A 16,197-nucleotide genomic window follows, 5' to 3' on the forward strand; every position below is an offset into this window, starting at 1 on the left:
TATCTGTTTGGGTGCTAGACCATACAAGGCCTTAAAAACAGACAAAAACTGAAAATGGTTTAATTTTTGTAATATTTCTTAAAAGAAAGAAAGAATCCAGCCTTCACCACAGAATTCACCTTTACTTAATTTAAACTCTATGTGAAAGATCAGTTCTAGGTTTCTTGCATGCTTCTGCACATTGGAGGCAAGAGGAACTTGAAAGTTGAGCAAATGCAAAGATGACCTAATAAAGCCAAATGTTAGGCATTCTGTTTTAGTCTCAATCATTATTCTATTCATAACCATTGTGTGCTTTCAACAGAAGATACAGTTGTGTATCGTCTGCATAACAATGCCATGCAACATTATTTAAGGCCAAGCAGAAGCATATACAAGGAAAACAAAATGGGCCCCAAAACTAATCCCTGGGGAACCCCGTAGAAACTAACTATAGAATCAACTGCAGAATAATCTCTTACAGAACTTCTGTCCTTAAAATACCAAACCATTTAAGAGCATTACCCCGAAAGCCTACCCACTGACTTCATCGATTTAAAAGAATATCATGATCAATTGTGTGAAATGCTGCCAAGAGATCATGGAGAATTAAAATAGCAGCCTTTCATGACTCAGCAGCAATAAATAATTAACAACTTTTAAGAGGGCAGTATTGTTTTTCGAACTAAAACCTGACTGACATTTATTAAAAACTAAATTTAATGAATAAAAATATTAGCCTTCTCCAGTATTTTAGATAATTGAGTTGTTTCAATTCAAAATAACTTAGAATATAAAGATTTTAAAATAAGCCAGTGTCATTGACTTGTCTCAAGATAATATCCTTTTCTAATGCATTATAAAATATGCTTAAATATATTAATTTAACTAAGGCCCAGGCCTGGCTTTAGCCAAGCCTTGTCTGTAAGACCAGGCCTTTACGTACTAAATTAAAGTGCTAAGAGTGCTTTTTTAATTTGCTGTCTTATAGTAAGTAAAGCCCCAGCTATCAACAGAGACATCAAACCTGGGAGAAGATTACCCAAGAGCTCATCAGGTAGAGCTATCTGTTTTTCTGTCTGAATGTCAGTCTGTCTGCATCTGTTTGTCTGTCTTTAAACTCTCATTAAAGTGTAGTTAGTGTAGTACAGTGTACTACTACACTTAATGTTGACTGGATAGACAGATCATGTGAAACCTCACTACACAGTGATGAGCTGGAGAAAGGAATGTGCTGTTTAGTTAAATGTCAGCCATTCTTCACTGCACGTCTGTCTCTCTGCAGATGGAAGGTTACCGTGTCTGGGATCAGCCGTCAAGGTAAAATGAAATCTAAGCCATCTTAACCATTTAGCAGTCAATGCTTTATTATGAGACAAAACTCGCTGAATCTTATTCAATGTCTTTCATTGCAGGATTCTACGGTCACACAAAGGTAAAAACACTCTACTACCAATCCCGACACTGTAGATATCATATTGCAAGATGTTAATGAGTTTTGTCATGCTCTGCTTTCAGGCCGGTTAGATCTTTACCTAGAGACCTGATGAGTTTGCCACCTCTACCAACACAGACCATCACTGACTTTCTAGACCAGATTGATGCATCTCCTCCATCCAGACCAATACCAGTTTCACCACATACCAGAGGCCAAAACAGCCGGTGGACAGAGTAAGATCATGAGACCTATCTGTTGGTGTGTTTGACATCATGCAGTGCTGTGCAGACTGATTGGCAGCATGGTGATATTGTGATCAAAATACTGTGAGATCGGTTTAAATGTACATTCATGCATTTGGCAGAAGCTTTTATCCAATGCCACTTATAGCACATTACAAGGTAAATAGTTTTATCAGAATGTGTGTTATCGCTGTACTTTGAAGTAATCCATCTGTCAGTTCTTGCAGCACCGCATGAAGTTGAACACACCTTGTTATTGCAGCACATCATGTGATCTGTCTGTTACTGCAGTGCATCATGTGATCTGTCTGTTACTGCAGTGCATCATGTGATCTGTCTGTTACTGCAGTGCATCATGTGATCTGTCTGTTACTGCAGTGCGTCATGCGATCTGTCTGTTACTGCAGTGCGTCATGTGATCTGTCTGTTACTGCAGGATCTGTCTGTTACTGCAGCGCATCATGTAATCTGTCTGTTACTGCAGCATGTCATGCGATCTGCATGTTATTGCAGCGCATCATGTGATCTGTCTGTTACTGCAGCGTCTCATGTGATCTGTCTGTTACTGCAGCATATAAATCTGTCTGTTACTGCAGCATCTAAATCTGTCTGTTACTGCATCGTCTCATGTGATCTGTCTGTTACTGCAGCGCGTCATGTGATCTGTCTGTTACTGCAGCATGTAAATCTGTCTGTTACTGCAGTGCGTCATGTGATCTGTCTGTTACTGCAGCGTGTCATGCGATCTGTCTGTTACTGCAGCGCGTCATGCGATCTGTCTGTTACTGCAGTGCATCATGCGATCTGTCTGTTACTGCAGCATATAAATCTGTCTGTTACTGCAGTGCGCCATGCGATCTGTCTGTTACTGCAGTGCGTCATGTGATCTGTCTGTTACTGCAGGGCGTCATGTGATCTGTTACTGCAGGGCGTCATGTGATCTGTCTGTTACTGCAGTGCGTCATGTGATCTGTCTGTTACTGCAGTGCGTCATGTGATCTGTCTGTTACTGCAGTGCGTCATGTGATCTGTCTGTTCCTGCAGGGCGTCATGTGATCTGTTACTGCAGGGCGTCATGTGATCTGTCTGTTACTGCAGCACGTCATGTGATCTGTCTGTTACTGCAGCGTGTCATGCGATCTGTCCGTTACTGCAGCGCGTCATGCGATCTGTCTGTTACTGCAGGGCGTCATGTGATCTGTCTGTTACTGCAGCACGTCATGTGATCTGTCTGTTACTGCAGTGCGTCATGCGATCTGTCTGTTACTGCAGCGTGTTATGCGATCTGTCCGTTACTGCAGCGCGTCATGCGATCTGTCTGTTACTGCATTGCATCATGCGATCTGTCTGTTACGGCAGTGCATCATGCGATCTCGCTGGGACTGCAGTGCATCTTGCGTTCGTTCTGTTACTGCAGTGTGTCATGGGATCTGTCTGTTACTGCAGGGCGTCATGTGATCTGTTACTGCTGGGCGTCATGTGATCTGTTACTGCAGCACGTCATGTGATCTGTCTGTTTCTGCAGTGTGTCATGCGATCTGTCCGTTACTGCAGCGCGTCATGCGATCTGTCTGTTACTGCAGTGCATCATGCGATCTGTCTGTTACTGCAGGGCGTCATGTGATCTGTCTGTTACTGCAGCACGTCATGTGATCTGTCTGTAACTGCAGCGTGTCATGCGAACTGTCCGTTACTGCAGCGCGTCATGCGATCTGTCTGTTACTGCAGTGCGTCATGCGATCTGTCTGTTACTGCAGCGTGTCATGCGATCTGTCCGTTACTGCAGCGCGTCATGCGATCTGTCTGTTACTGCAGTGCATCATGCGATCTGTCTGTTACTGCAGTGCGTCATGTGATCTGTCTGTTACTGCAGCGTCTCATGCGATCTGTCTGTTTCTGCAGCGCATCATGTGATCAGTCTGTTACTGCAGCAAGTCATGTGATCTGTTCGTTACTGCAGTGTGTCACGTGATTCATCTGTCAGTGCAGCATGTCATAAGCTCTCTCTTAAAGAAACATTCTTTTTATTTTTCAGATCAAGTCTAAGTGAAGTGAAAAATGTAAGTTGTACACAATTTTTCCTTTCATCTTGTGTGTTACAAGTTTATACATGTACAGTATAAGAAATACCATTTTATGGTATTAATATCAAGAGAAACAATTTCATATTTAATTCCAAGTAAGTTCCAGTTACCATTAAATATGTAAACATTAATCTTAAAAAGCTAGTATGAAAAACATCCAGAATAAGGAATGTAAACATCTCTCCAGTTAAAGGGATAGTACACCCCAATATTAAAACTTTATTGTTATTTACTCACCCTTACGTTGTTTGAACCCAAAATGTCTTTTGTTGCTCTTCAAACCTAAATGCAGATAATGCAAATACTGAGTGTTTTCATTTTGGGGTGAACTATCCCTAAGGCAGAGGGATTTTTCACCAAATACAGAATTTCTCTTAAGTAAAATGATAATAACAATAAATAATTTGTGTAAATCATGCTCATTTTCACCTAAAGGTTAAAAACAGACAGCGGACATCTGAAGGTAAGTCAGGCTTTATTTATAGTTTTTCATATGAAATATGATGTCATTTGAGAATAATCTAATGGATTGTGAAATTATCACATGGATGTCGTGTGTACTTTAGGTGAAGTATCTCAGAGGTTTTCTCTGGATCTGGAGTCTCAGGATCTCAGCAGGTTTGGACGCTTCATTGTATTTTTCATCATTATATCGACTGCTGACTGTGTCATTACAGGAATTAATTGTCGTCTTTTGGTGTGTGTTTTAATCCGCAGTGATTGTGTGACAGAGAACGACTCTGGTATTGGTGATGACCTCTAATAAAACATCTACCGAATCAATTGAATACATTGGGTTAGGCCAGTGAATCTGAATCTTGTATGTGTTAACAACAGCTCAGATTTATAATCTCTCATGATTACAGATTCACATTTAAGGAGATTGCAGAACCACGAATGGCCACAAACCAAAGAAGATTCAGACCACAGCGGTTTCAGCAGCCACAGCAAACCTGTCCAGGTACACACACCAAAGACATGCAGTTCACTGGAACAATGAGGGGCGGTTTCCGGTACAGTTATTTTACTAGTCCTAGAATAAATTAAATGAAACGACTGTCCAAACTGAAAACAACTTGCACTGACATTTTAAAATAAATCAATGTAGTAAAACTACACTACATTGTTCAAACTAGTTATAATTCTTAATTAAACTTAGCGCTAATCCTTGTTTAAGCTAATCTCTGTCCGGGAAATCGTCCCTAAAAGTTTGCATACAATGAGATACTTTTAAAAGTAGTGCTTTCAAGTTTGTCTGTCGTTCAGGGTTTGGAGGAGCAGAACTGGTATGTTGGTGCATTCAGCCGTGTGGAGTCTGAACACGCTCTTCACCTGGTCAACCAGGTAAATACAAAATTGTTATTTTTAAAAATAAACTTATTTTTATAAATATTTTTTTTTCTCATCAAATTATGAGAATTTGATTTGTACACCAAACACGTGTGTAAACAGGAAGGCGCTTTCCTGGTGCGCGACTGCTCAAGGAACACTACCCATGAACCATTTGTCCTTGCTGTGTTTTACGACAAAAAGGTTTTCAACATTCAAATCCGATTTAGTGAGGAAACCAGCAAATACACTCTAGGAACGGGACTCAGAACCAGTGAGGTAAGTTTTCATCATATGATGATTATATGTGACTTAATATATGTGATATGTGGCAAAGCTAAAGCTGTCCTTTCTTCTGTTTTACAGAGGTTTGATTCCGTGACTGACATCATCAAATTCCATTCTATTTTTCCCATCATACTCATTGATGGACGGAAAACTTTGTCAGCAACCAATCAAAGGAGACAATGTGTCCTTATGTACCCAATCACAAAGAAGGACATGACACATCTGCTAAGTTAAACGCCACAAACATCTCATTCAAGAGAGCCGAGCAAATGTAAATAAATTAAAAGTAACTTTTTAATAATGTTTCACAGACAACTGGTATAAATGTAAAGAAATAAATCACTGAATAAAGTTAAACTCAAAATGACATCACCTGGTTTTACCTGTTCATTTATATATCTTATCATTTTTGGGCCTTTTTTCAATAGTACAATAATAATAAATATAATACATCTGAAACGTTGGAACTACGTGTGGTTTGACACAAATTATTCAATGTTTATCAAAATCAAACACATTTAGTTTCTTACTGAATAGAGTTTAGAGTTTTAATAATTTGATCATTTGAGGTAGATGTCACTAGCTGCGTTTTCATTACAGATATGTGCACAACTTAAGCGTTATTTTCTAAATGTCGACAAAAGACTATTACGAAATAAGGGCGTTTCCAATAACTGATGATGATATGCCACTGAAACACAGTTTTTCCACAATAAGTCATTCCAAACATCATGTCGACTAATGTGGGTAGGTTTACTAATATCGCATCCACCACACTAGACATTTTTAACTGAAGAGACGAACATTAATGCCAAGGAAAGCCCCTTATACTTAGGAAATGTATAGGGTGTCTTGTATGTAGGTAATAGTACATCATACATCATTTTAAATCAAGAGATGTATGAGTGTTATCCAAACATTATTGGCAAGGAAAGCCTCTTATACTTGGGAGCGGACACATATTGAGGTGTTTCTGGGAGGTTTTAGTACATAACGCTTCATCTTCAAATAATAATTATGTGACTTACTTGCATCAGGTAACCTGAAAATGCGAATAATCTGTTTTCATTGCAGTTTTGCGAAATATGCCTTTTTCTAATTGCATGAAAAACCACCTCATGCGAACGTAAAAAAAAATTTGCGATATGGGAGTTTTTGGGAAATTGACACGTTTCCATTGCCCACATTTTAAAAATATTAAAATTAAATACATTTTTTATTTTAATTTAAAAGGTAATGGAAACGCAGCTACTGTTCTAAACAGATCTAACAACCTTAACAGATCATTTTGCGTAACATACATACCGTCATACATTGTGTGTATAACAGTACATTTCTGCTGTAGATGGTGAAACAGTGATTTAATATACACAGTTCAGGAAAAACAACATCAGATAATGTTTAACATTCACAAGACACAAAAGCTTTAACAAACTATGTGCAGAAATATATTTATGGACTCAGGAATAAAAACTGAAGGTCAATTAGTAATCTGGCAGCACATATCACAACCAGGCAGAACAGATTCAAGAGTACATGAACACATTAGTGGTATGAAAAGACGCTGTACAATTGAGATAAATGGACACATATAGTCTTATAAATAGACAACTGCATTGGCACGATATGTAAAATGTCTTCATTACTGGTCTATAGTTCTGCACGGAGTATGAATATATATTGGCACAGATTTTTATGACAATCTATGAGGTTGTAAAACACAGTCAATAATAGAATGCAAAAACTGGAAATGGTGCTTTACATTGTCTGCAAATCGGAATTAGCCTAAAAACCAAAAACACTTGAATTCTAAATGAATGAATTTTGATTTGCTCCTATTTTTTGTAATATATTATTAATATATTTATACAGTTTTTTTATTGAAATTGTCATCAGGGAAAGAAAATTAGATACTTCAGTGACACAAGTTAAACATCTTAAATATACACAAGAGGTTTTAAAGGGTACCTCGACTATGAATTGTGTTGTCAGCAAAATGGCGGCCTCCGAGTGAAAAGTTTACGACACTGAGATTTGTACTTTTTTTTTACTTCACTTTCATATAGCCAATCCCAATGTTAATCTATTAAGCCATACATGTACCCTTTAAAACAGCTCTTTTATTATAAACAAATATGTACAAGTATGAAACAGCAGTCAACAATACTAGAGCAGTTTTTCAGAGACTCCTCTCAGAACCAATTCTATTACCTGGTACTTTTGTCCTTGTACCTTTTTGAGTTTCATCTTGAACGAAGGCTGTTTGCTAACTGAAACCTCCGTCTGTTCCTGCATGTGATGGACCGGATGTATGTACTTATAGTTCTTCAGGGTTTGGACACCGACGCTGACCATGTGAACTAAAGGATTAGGATGATTTAGAACCACAACAGGTTGGTTAGGGCCAGGAAACTTGACAAGCTGGTCCTCTTTCAGAGGTGATAATCTCAGTTCATGACCTTTAGGCAAAACATTTTGAAAGTCCATCACAACTGGTGGTGGCTTGCGTTTTTTCATTTTATCCTTCTTGTGTTTTTTACGAGGAGGTGCATGGTGGTTTTGGTCTTGACTATCATGGAAGTCTCTTTTTAATATCAGCTTGATAGCTCCTTCATGGCCTCCGGACACGTTCTGCTTGCTTAACGTGCAGTAGAGAACAGGCCGTGCCGTCAAACTCTCCTCCCGTGTTGGAGCCTTTGGAACCTTCTTGGTGGATTCAAGGAGTGAACTCGGAATCCTTTGCAAAGTTACTTTGGGATACATGAGGAAGTCACGGCAAATGCGTAAATCGGGGTCGCTTCTGGACTGCAAAGGAGAATCTCCCTTGTCTTTGTCTGAAATGCCGTCTATGTTGGATGTCATATCCGCTTTCAAAGGGCTTTTTGTATTTTCTGTCAAATCACTTGTGTTAAGATTAGAAGATTTCTTAAGCGTCTTTGGTTTTCTTCCAGGCACCGTTTTCTCTAGACCACCACAAGCCTCAGTTGTTGCGGAGTCTTCAAGAATTTCAACCTTCGGCTCCAAATCGTCAACCTTGTGTTTCTCTTCGGTTTCTGCCTCCTTTTTAATCCTAATACTACAGACCACTGACTGATCTGTGCTTGGCATGTTTTCTTTTAACTTTTTCGTCACTGCCATCTTACGATCGGCACCTGAAACTATTTTCAACTGTCCCTGTAGTTTGATTAGTTGCAGATTTGTTTTCAAGGTGCCGTCATGAATGTCTGCCTTTGATTGAGAGACACTTTGAGTTGATGTAGGTGTGGGACAGAGAGAGAAAACTGATGAAATCACAGGAAGACCTTCAGAACTCAATTCTGTACCCTCACCAGCTGCCACTGGGGGTCTGGAAGGTGGGCCGTTGCTTTTCGGCTTCTGCTTGCTCATGGTTTGAGCTGAAGAACACTGAGGTTTGTGTACTGGATGAAGAGGTTTTTTGATAGTTTGAATGTCAGTGAATGCTAAAGGTGGCTGCGGTTTTTCCTTAGGACAAGACTTAGATGGACCAGCTGTAGACTCAGGGGCAACTTGACATTTGAAGGACAGTTTGTTTGCAGTAGCGACTGGTGAAGGACTGTCCACAGTGTCCTTCGGGTCTTGTGGAATTCCATTAGATGGTATTAGCCGCAGCTCCAGTTCCCGAGTTCCATTGACATTTTTCACCTCAACCAACTCAACCAAACAGCCAGCAGGAATATTTATCTCCTCTGGACAAGACACAGTCAAAGGCTTGTTGTGCTGAATGGGCTGATTTAAAGGTGCTAACAGTTCCACTTGGACACTGGACAGTGAACTTTGCTTCTCCGTTGTGGACCCTATGAAAATTCTAGGATTTGTCTTTGGCTGGTGGCTCTTTTCTGTAGTTTGTTCTTTCTGAGTGGAAACCAGCAGATGTCTTTCAGAATGTGTCATTGGACTGTTGGAAAGCACTGCAGTCATTTTCTGTGGTGTCAAATTGTTTAATGCGGCCATGGATTGACCGACCATCTGATTGGTTTGGATGCTCTGAACTGCAACATTTTTCTGGGATAATGCCCCCGCTGTCATATTGAGAAGAGGCCTGAGTGGGCTGTTCATTTCAACAGGCAGTCTGACCTGGACTTTGGGAATGATTTTGGAATGGATTGGCTTTTCTGGAACACCACTCCTTTGGCTTCTCAAAGGTGGTTCTGTAAAACCAGCAGGGACTCCTTTAAATGCTGCTTTGTGAATGGGCTTTTCTGGTTTACTATTACCCAGCTTACTTTGACAATTCCCACTGACCAAAGAACCTGATAAATTTCCATTTTCTTGCCCTGATCTTAAAACCACTTGCACTTGAGTGTTGCCTATTGAGTGACTTACGTTGGGAGCACAGCTGGGAACGGCACCTCTAAACTTTGTCTTAGCAACAGGAACACCAGGTGTGGTGTTAGTGACGCACTGTGTTGTCGTATAGCAGGTCAAACGGGCATCTCTACTGTTACTAGTTTTGGCAATAGCAGATGACGTCCTGGTTCTCGGCTGAGTTCCACCAGGGTATCCGACCTGTGTGTTTCCTTTAGGTAGAGCAGCTGTGCTGGAATTCATACAATGCTCTGTCATTTCAGGCCAACTGGATGTTCTTTGAATGTCAGTGACAGATGGGAGTTCGCAGGTTGGGGTGGTTATATCAAAATTTGTTATGAAGTCTTTTTCCTTCAGCCCCTTGTGTAAACGATTAATATGCTTCACCATGTAATCTCTTCGCACAGCTCCATACGGGCAGAAGCTACATTTATATGGGTATGAGCCAGTATGTGAGACAACATGTTTCTGAGACTCTGTTTTGGAAAAGGAAACATGGCTGCAGAGGGCACAGGAGAACGTCACCTCGTTATGATGAGCCACATGTCTACGGAACAGACCGATGTCTTTTGTTGAAAAACGGCATTTCCTACAGCAAAGACGATCGTGTTCTTTGCTGGGTACAGCTTCGTCTTTATTCAGAAATGACATAAAACTTTGCTGTGAGCGCATGGTCAGGGCATTAGGCTAACAATTCCAAAGTCCATGGTGTTCCAACCTGCACAATGTAAGAAAAAAAGTGTTATAGAAAATGTAAGTAAAATTCAAGACTCAATTATTTATTATTTATTTGTGCCATACAAACATCTACGGCTTCAGCCATGGCAAGACCCCGTAAATCAATATGTAAATTAATCTACAAACAAGTTGGGGAAATGGCAATTTTCTCCAATTTATCAACTTGTTAGTACTCAACAATTTACCTAGACTTGCATGTCTTTGGACTGTGGAAGGAAACCGGAGTAAAGCCATGTTAACAGACACAGGGGAAAATGCAAAAAACCTGCTAGCTCACCCAGGGCTTAAACCAGATTTGTTTTGGCTTTTCATGTAACTTATATGATGGGGGGTTCTGAAAACTTTCAATAACGGATTTAAAGGTGCAAGTTTTTGAAAATGACATCCTGTCATTTACTACCCAACCACAAATCTGTGATAATGGTGACATCATGCACATGTGATAATTCAGTCTATAGGCATGCACGAGTATAACCAAAACAACAATGGCGGCCTACTGGAATGTGTTTGTGCTGCATAAGGGGCTGTTTTCACCTTGTGTTAAGATGCGTTTTCATCGACCGGATCACAAGTGGACGAGAGAGACACATTCTCGTTTACACCTGGTATTTTAATTCGTCTCTTTTGTCCAATTTGAACCACTTCTGTCCTGATTACTTTGAGGGGGTGGTCTGTAGGCGAATCCCTCAACTTTAGTTTTGTATGTGTATGTAGCAGGGTTATTATAGTTTTTAAAAAAATATTAGTTTTTATTTTTATTTCGTTTTGTAATGTGTTATTTTATTTCAGTTTAGTTTTAGTTCTTTTACGTGGTGCATAAATAATTTTGATTTCGTTTCTATTTTTCAAAAATCATTACTTTTAGTTTTTATTTAGTTTTAGTATAGTTTTAGTCTTTAGCATAATATCATGGTTGTGTACATACACCTTGCCAAATCTGGAAATGTTGACAATACGATGAGAATAAGAGGATTTAAAAAAAATAAGTTTTGTTTATTTAGTCCTATCAATCAAAGGCCGGGACAAATACCATACCAACCAACACTCTAAACTCTGTTGTGTTATTTGGGTAAATATAATATCTGTACATATATAAATATACATGTTTGGTTATAAATAATCATATGCTGAGTTGTTGTTAACCCAAACATGAGTTAAACCAACCCAGCATTGCATTGAAACAACCCAGCATATGTTTATTTATAAACCAACATATGTGTTCTGTCCAATATTTTCCCAGCATTGGGTTAAAAATAACCCAGATAATTTAAAGTAAATCAGCACATCCTACTTGTACAAACTGTGCACAACAACTGAAAATCAATGCAAAGTTTAATGTTTTGTCCATGAGTGTCCATTTCTGTACCAGAAGAGATCGCTGTACTAACCTATTTGTTGACTAAATATTAATATATAATATTATTTGTTGATTATCCACAAAGGCATATAATAGTTTCAGATTAGTTAAGTGGACATTCTGTATCATAGCACCCAAAAGGCGTCAGCTAACACTGCCAAGCAAGCGGTTGGCGTCAGCGTTTTCAGCCATATTTAACGTTTTAATGCTTCCGTGTACAGTACACTGAGATAATTAAGCCTTCTTCAGTTATTGTAATGGTTTGCCAGCAGAAACAAATTGTCTTACTAAACTAGCCGTTAGCAACAATATGATGTTTTCTGAACCGAACTGTTGGCTCGGGGGCAGGGATTCAGTGTCCTGACAGCGTCATACACATCACGTGACGCTGCTGTGCAGGTCAGGAGTTCTAATAGACTGCCACCTATTGGTCATTAATGATGCAGCAACATCTGCTCATTTGCTTATGATCCGGTAATATGAGTGACTCCGTGTTCAACTGCTGATCCAATAACATTTAAAAAACGAAAACGCAAGTTTTGTTTTCCTAAATTTTAGTTAGTTTTAGTTAGTTTTACAGGTCCACATTATAGTTATAGTTTAGTTTTAGTTTTTTTTAGAAACCTTCGTTTTTATTTTATTTCAGTTAACGAAAATGTTTTTTCACTAATAGTTTCAGTTTTCGTGATAGTTTTCGTTTACGATAATAACCCTGGTATGTAGAGCTGAAAAAAAAATCGCCTGCGATTTTCAAAATCACGGTCATAATCGTGGAAAATCGCCTCCGAAAATGTATGCCTAGCTTCTCCGTGAAATACAGTTCTGTGTAGTAAATGTCGCTCCATCTGAAAGCAGACAATGGCAATTTACTACTAATCACGAACCGGCTTTACTGATGAGATGCGCTTAAGAATCGCAGGGGATGTTTTGCCCAGCTCTATGTATGTGTAAGGGCTTTCTCTGATATTTCAGAGCAATGAAATAAGCTTGCGCAACTTCATGCTTGCAAAATGAAAAAAGCGGAGAGCAGCCACTTGAGTTTTATCAATGAAAGCTTAAATATCGCGTTGAACAATGTGGGTTCTTGCTAGAAGTCAAGTCCGGTGTAAAAACATTGTGCTCAGTACATTATATTAGATCAATAGGTGGAGTATGCGGTCCCTTTTGCTGTTCGAACAAATTCCACCACATGCTTGTCTACAACACAAAAGCAATCTGGTCAAATGCATTTTGACTACCTCTGAATGTGGTTAAAAGTGGACGAGCTCAAAACGTTTACACCTGTATTTAGTGTCGTCCACTTATGAACCGATCGACCAAAATGCATTTTATTACCAGGTCTAAACAGTCCCTAAGATACTGGGTTAACACTTTTCCAACAAAGTTGGTGTTTTATAGTACAGGGTAGGGTTGTGCCGATAGACGATAGTATCGTGTATCGACGATCTTCAGACATATCGCCAATGGCAGGCTTTCATGGCGATAGTCAGGACGATAGTTGGCGAATGGTTATTATTATTATTATTATTATTATTATTATTATTATTATCATCATCATAGTTTTACATTAACATCCACAATGCATGCTTTTCCTCGCATGAGGGTTTGTGGGCTTCACTTTAAGCGGAGAGCTTGTAAAGAGAGAATTCCTTTTTGCACGTACCTGCACTTAATGCGCGCATCTTGGTCTCCTTCTACACTAAATCCAGCGCGCCGCGTCATGAGCAGCTGCGCTTCTCTCTGTCTCACGTGCACGCGCTCTCGCGTCTGTCTGAAGTCTAAACATAAACTAAACTGTAATCCTTGTGTATTTATTCAGTTTAATGCGTTTCATGCGAGCTGAGGCAAACTTTACTTTTTGTTTAAAATATGACCCGCTGCATATTAGCGCCTCTCTCTCACTCTCGCGTACGTGCAGAAAGAGCTTGCGCTGTCCGAAGTCAGATCGCTATGTATTAATCCTGTTTATGATATGCATTTCAATGAGTTGTAGCAACACGTCCCTCGTGTTTAAAATATGATCGCGTTCCACTGAACCGATGCGTTTAAAAAGGCACCTCATGAGAGCACCACTGCATGTGCGTGTGCGCAGATGCATGTTTTTACAGTTATTAAGTAATCATTGTTAGGGTTTTAATGAAGCGCTCGCATTAATGGCATCAGTTTTAAGAAGGTTGTGGTCATGACGGTGTTGCTCTTGTTCTTTTTTGTCCACCCATCAAGTGATTTGTTAAAATGAGTAAAAAAATTAACAAATAAAAAAAGAGTAAACTACTGCCACGCCCCCCGATACTATCGTGTATCGCCGATCTCACAGGCTGACGATAGGACGATCTCAAAATAGGGCATATCGCCCAACACTAGTACAGGGTCACTAATAAACCTACCTCATCGTTTATCTAAACGAAACTGCTTAATGCTTTTGCCATCTTCATTGTTTGTATTCATTGCTCGGTAGAGAAATGCGTTTGGGCACACAGGTGTGTAGTGTTTCTTTACAAAGTAACATTGCCATCTACTGGCCTGGCATGATACAGCGTTTGTAGTCGTCTTCATTTAGTCATCTTTTGTGTGTGTGAAATGTTTCAAAGAAGCAAGGAAACTTTTTAGTTTTTTTACTATATTGTTGTCGTGTAAACATAGCCATAGAGATTTGTAGGGGGGCTTTCTGACCTTGACTGCAATCACTCAAAGCAATCAGCAAAAAGCACTTGAAAACATCTTAGCAACTGCAGGAATGCTCATCCAGGATCAAAACAATGTGGCAAACTGGTAATCAATTTTTTTTTTTTGTCAAATCGCCTACATAACAAATTCTAGCTTTGCTATTTGTTGTTATTCTTTTTGTGAGAATAATTGCATTAACACTTTAAAAATAGTATTAGTAATCTAAAGTACAGTAGTTTTATCTATAATAAAACTTAAGATCTTATAAAAGGCAGAAATAAAAAAGATCTACACACAAGTGAGACATCCAAACATCCAAGAGAGAAATGTATTCACACAGAGAGAACCACTAAAATGTAAGCTTCAGAACTCAATTCTACGGTTTTTTGCTCTTCATATATCCAGTGAAGACATGAATATCGATAGAAAGCAAACTCAATTTTGTCTAATCTCTATAGTAATCGCGTATAATCAGTAGCTAGGAAGTGGTTTTCTAATTTGGCCACTGGAGAGGAAAAACACGAAAATACATTACCTCAGGGGAATATCTAATGTGCTTTCACGCATGGTATGATATCGTGCGAGTGTCCTCGGTATATCTAACCCGAGCACAAAGGCGCCATTATGACCCAAGCGATTAAAACAACAACGCGTTTAACACAAACCTTTGGGTGAAATCCACCTCCTCTTCACAAGACAGCGAATGTGCGCTTAAATCATCCACCGATCAATCCATTCACGAAATCTTGGCATGTAAAATGTTTTTTTTCTGCTGCTGTGTCTGTGCAGCGGAGATGCGGGTGCACGCAGCGTATGACGGTAGAACCGCTCCTCTGATTGGCTGTTTGCTTCAGTAGAGCTCTACAGCTCAGGCGCGCTCCCGCATTTTGCAGGGATCTTTGGCCGTTTCTCAATCCGAAGGCTGCAGCCTCCGGAGGTCGCATTTTAAGGCTGCATACGTCATCAAGACTGCCTTATTTCAAAATATTAACAATTATAAAGTTTACTGTTATTCTTAGTTAATCGTAAATTGTTGTAATATGCGTATGGCTTGCGAATGTGCGTGGTTGTTAACTTAAATAGTTAACTCAAATAAACCAGACTTGATGACGTATGCAGCCTGCATATGCGACCTCCTCAGGCTGCAACCTTTGGATTGAGCAACGGCCTCTAATCACACAAAAACGCACATGCGGAATCTTCGAAAGAATATCACTGCGGGTTTAATTTTCGGGAAATATCGTCGGTAGAATCACATTTGATACGTCAGCACAAGTGTGTAGTCAGTACATTACCGCAGTCACGTGACACTTTATTTTACATAACAGGATAACAACAGACGTTTGTTTATATTATACAAGTGAAAATACTTGCATTTGCCTATTCAACTGTTTGAGATCGTGTTGACAGCACTGACAAAATTATAAATGCGTTTGTGATATTTGAGATGCATTGTCATGTGTACTAAACATCAACCCAGCACAACACAACGTTCCCCTGTACGTTTTTTTTTGGGGGGGGGGGGCGTTAGTAGAACGTTTACTAACCTAAAAACTTTAACTTCGTAAATTATTTTATAAAGAAAACTTTCCTGGCTAACCAAAACCAAACATTGAGAACATTTGGGGACCAAAAACTTAACACTGAGGGATTTAGGGACCAAAATTTGTTAGCTGGGAAGTCGCACCTACGTAGCACTAATAGGGGCGGTTTCCCGGAAGGGATTAGCTTAATCCAGGACTAGGCCTT

General features: G+C 39.4%; 2 protein-coding genes across 3 annotated transcripts in view; one reads left to right on the forward strand and one right to left on the reverse strand.

Moving 5' to 3' along the window:
- The window catches only part of LOC129421986 (uncharacterized), an 84,577-nt gene extending 78,850 nt beyond the window's left edge, over positions 1 to 5,727 (forward strand). Inside the window, exons 8-19 of one of the 2 annotated variants that reach the window (XM_055177640.2) lie at positions 971 to 1,036; positions 1,265 to 1,299; positions 1,395 to 1,414; positions 1,498 to 1,650; positions 3,695 to 3,719; positions 4,179 to 4,206; positions 4,310 to 4,361; positions 4,461 to 4,492; positions 4,610 to 4,704; positions 5,010 to 5,087; positions 5,196 to 5,351; positions 5,439 to 5,727. In XM_055177640.2, coding sequence (XP_055033615.2) covers positions 971 to 1,036; positions 1,265 to 1,299; positions 1,395 to 1,414; positions 1,498 to 1,650; positions 3,695 to 3,719; positions 4,179 to 4,206; positions 4,310 to 4,361; positions 4,461 to 4,492; positions 4,610 to 4,704; positions 5,010 to 5,087; positions 5,196 to 5,351; positions 5,439 to 5,594 — 896 coding nt within the window. In that variant the 3' untranslated portion in view covers positions 5,595 to 5,727. The remainder of the gene's footprint in view (positions 1 to 970; positions 1,037 to 1,264; positions 1,300 to 1,394; positions 1,415 to 1,497; positions 1,651 to 3,694; positions 3,720 to 4,178; positions 4,207 to 4,309; positions 4,362 to 4,460; positions 4,493 to 4,609; positions 4,705 to 5,009; positions 5,088 to 5,195; positions 5,352 to 5,438) is intronic. The other variant, XM_055177641.2, reaches the window with a different exon arrangement.
- On the reverse strand, positions 5,637 to 15,330 carry znf518b (zinc finger protein 518B). Its single transcript, XM_055177630.2, has 2 exons — positions 15,114 to 15,330; positions 5,637 to 10,404 (listed from the first exon to the last, which is right to left on the reverse strand). Exon 2 carries the CDS (start codon positions 10,356 to 10,358, stop codon positions 7,527 to 7,529), a length of 2,832 nt encoding a protein of 943 aa, XP_055033605.2. The 5' UTR covers positions 10,359 to 10,404; positions 15,114 to 15,330; the 3' UTR covers positions 5,637 to 7,526.
- Between the last annotated feature and the right edge of the window lie 867 nt (positions 15,331 to 16,197).

The sequence above is a fragment of the Misgurnus anguillicaudatus genome, chromosome 16 (genome assembly GCF_027580225.2).
Source record: "Misgurnus anguillicaudatus chromosome 16, ASM2758022v2, whole genome shotgun sequence".
NCBI lineage: Eukaryota > Metazoa > Chordata > Actinopteri > Cypriniformes > Cobitidae > Misgurnus > Misgurnus anguillicaudatus.

What these genes read in the sequence shown, in the direction of transcription:
- znf518b (XM_055177630.2), bottom strand. Translation starts at nt 10,358, where the DNA reads ATGCGCTCACAGCAAAGTTTTATGTCATTTCTGAATAAAGACGAAGCT.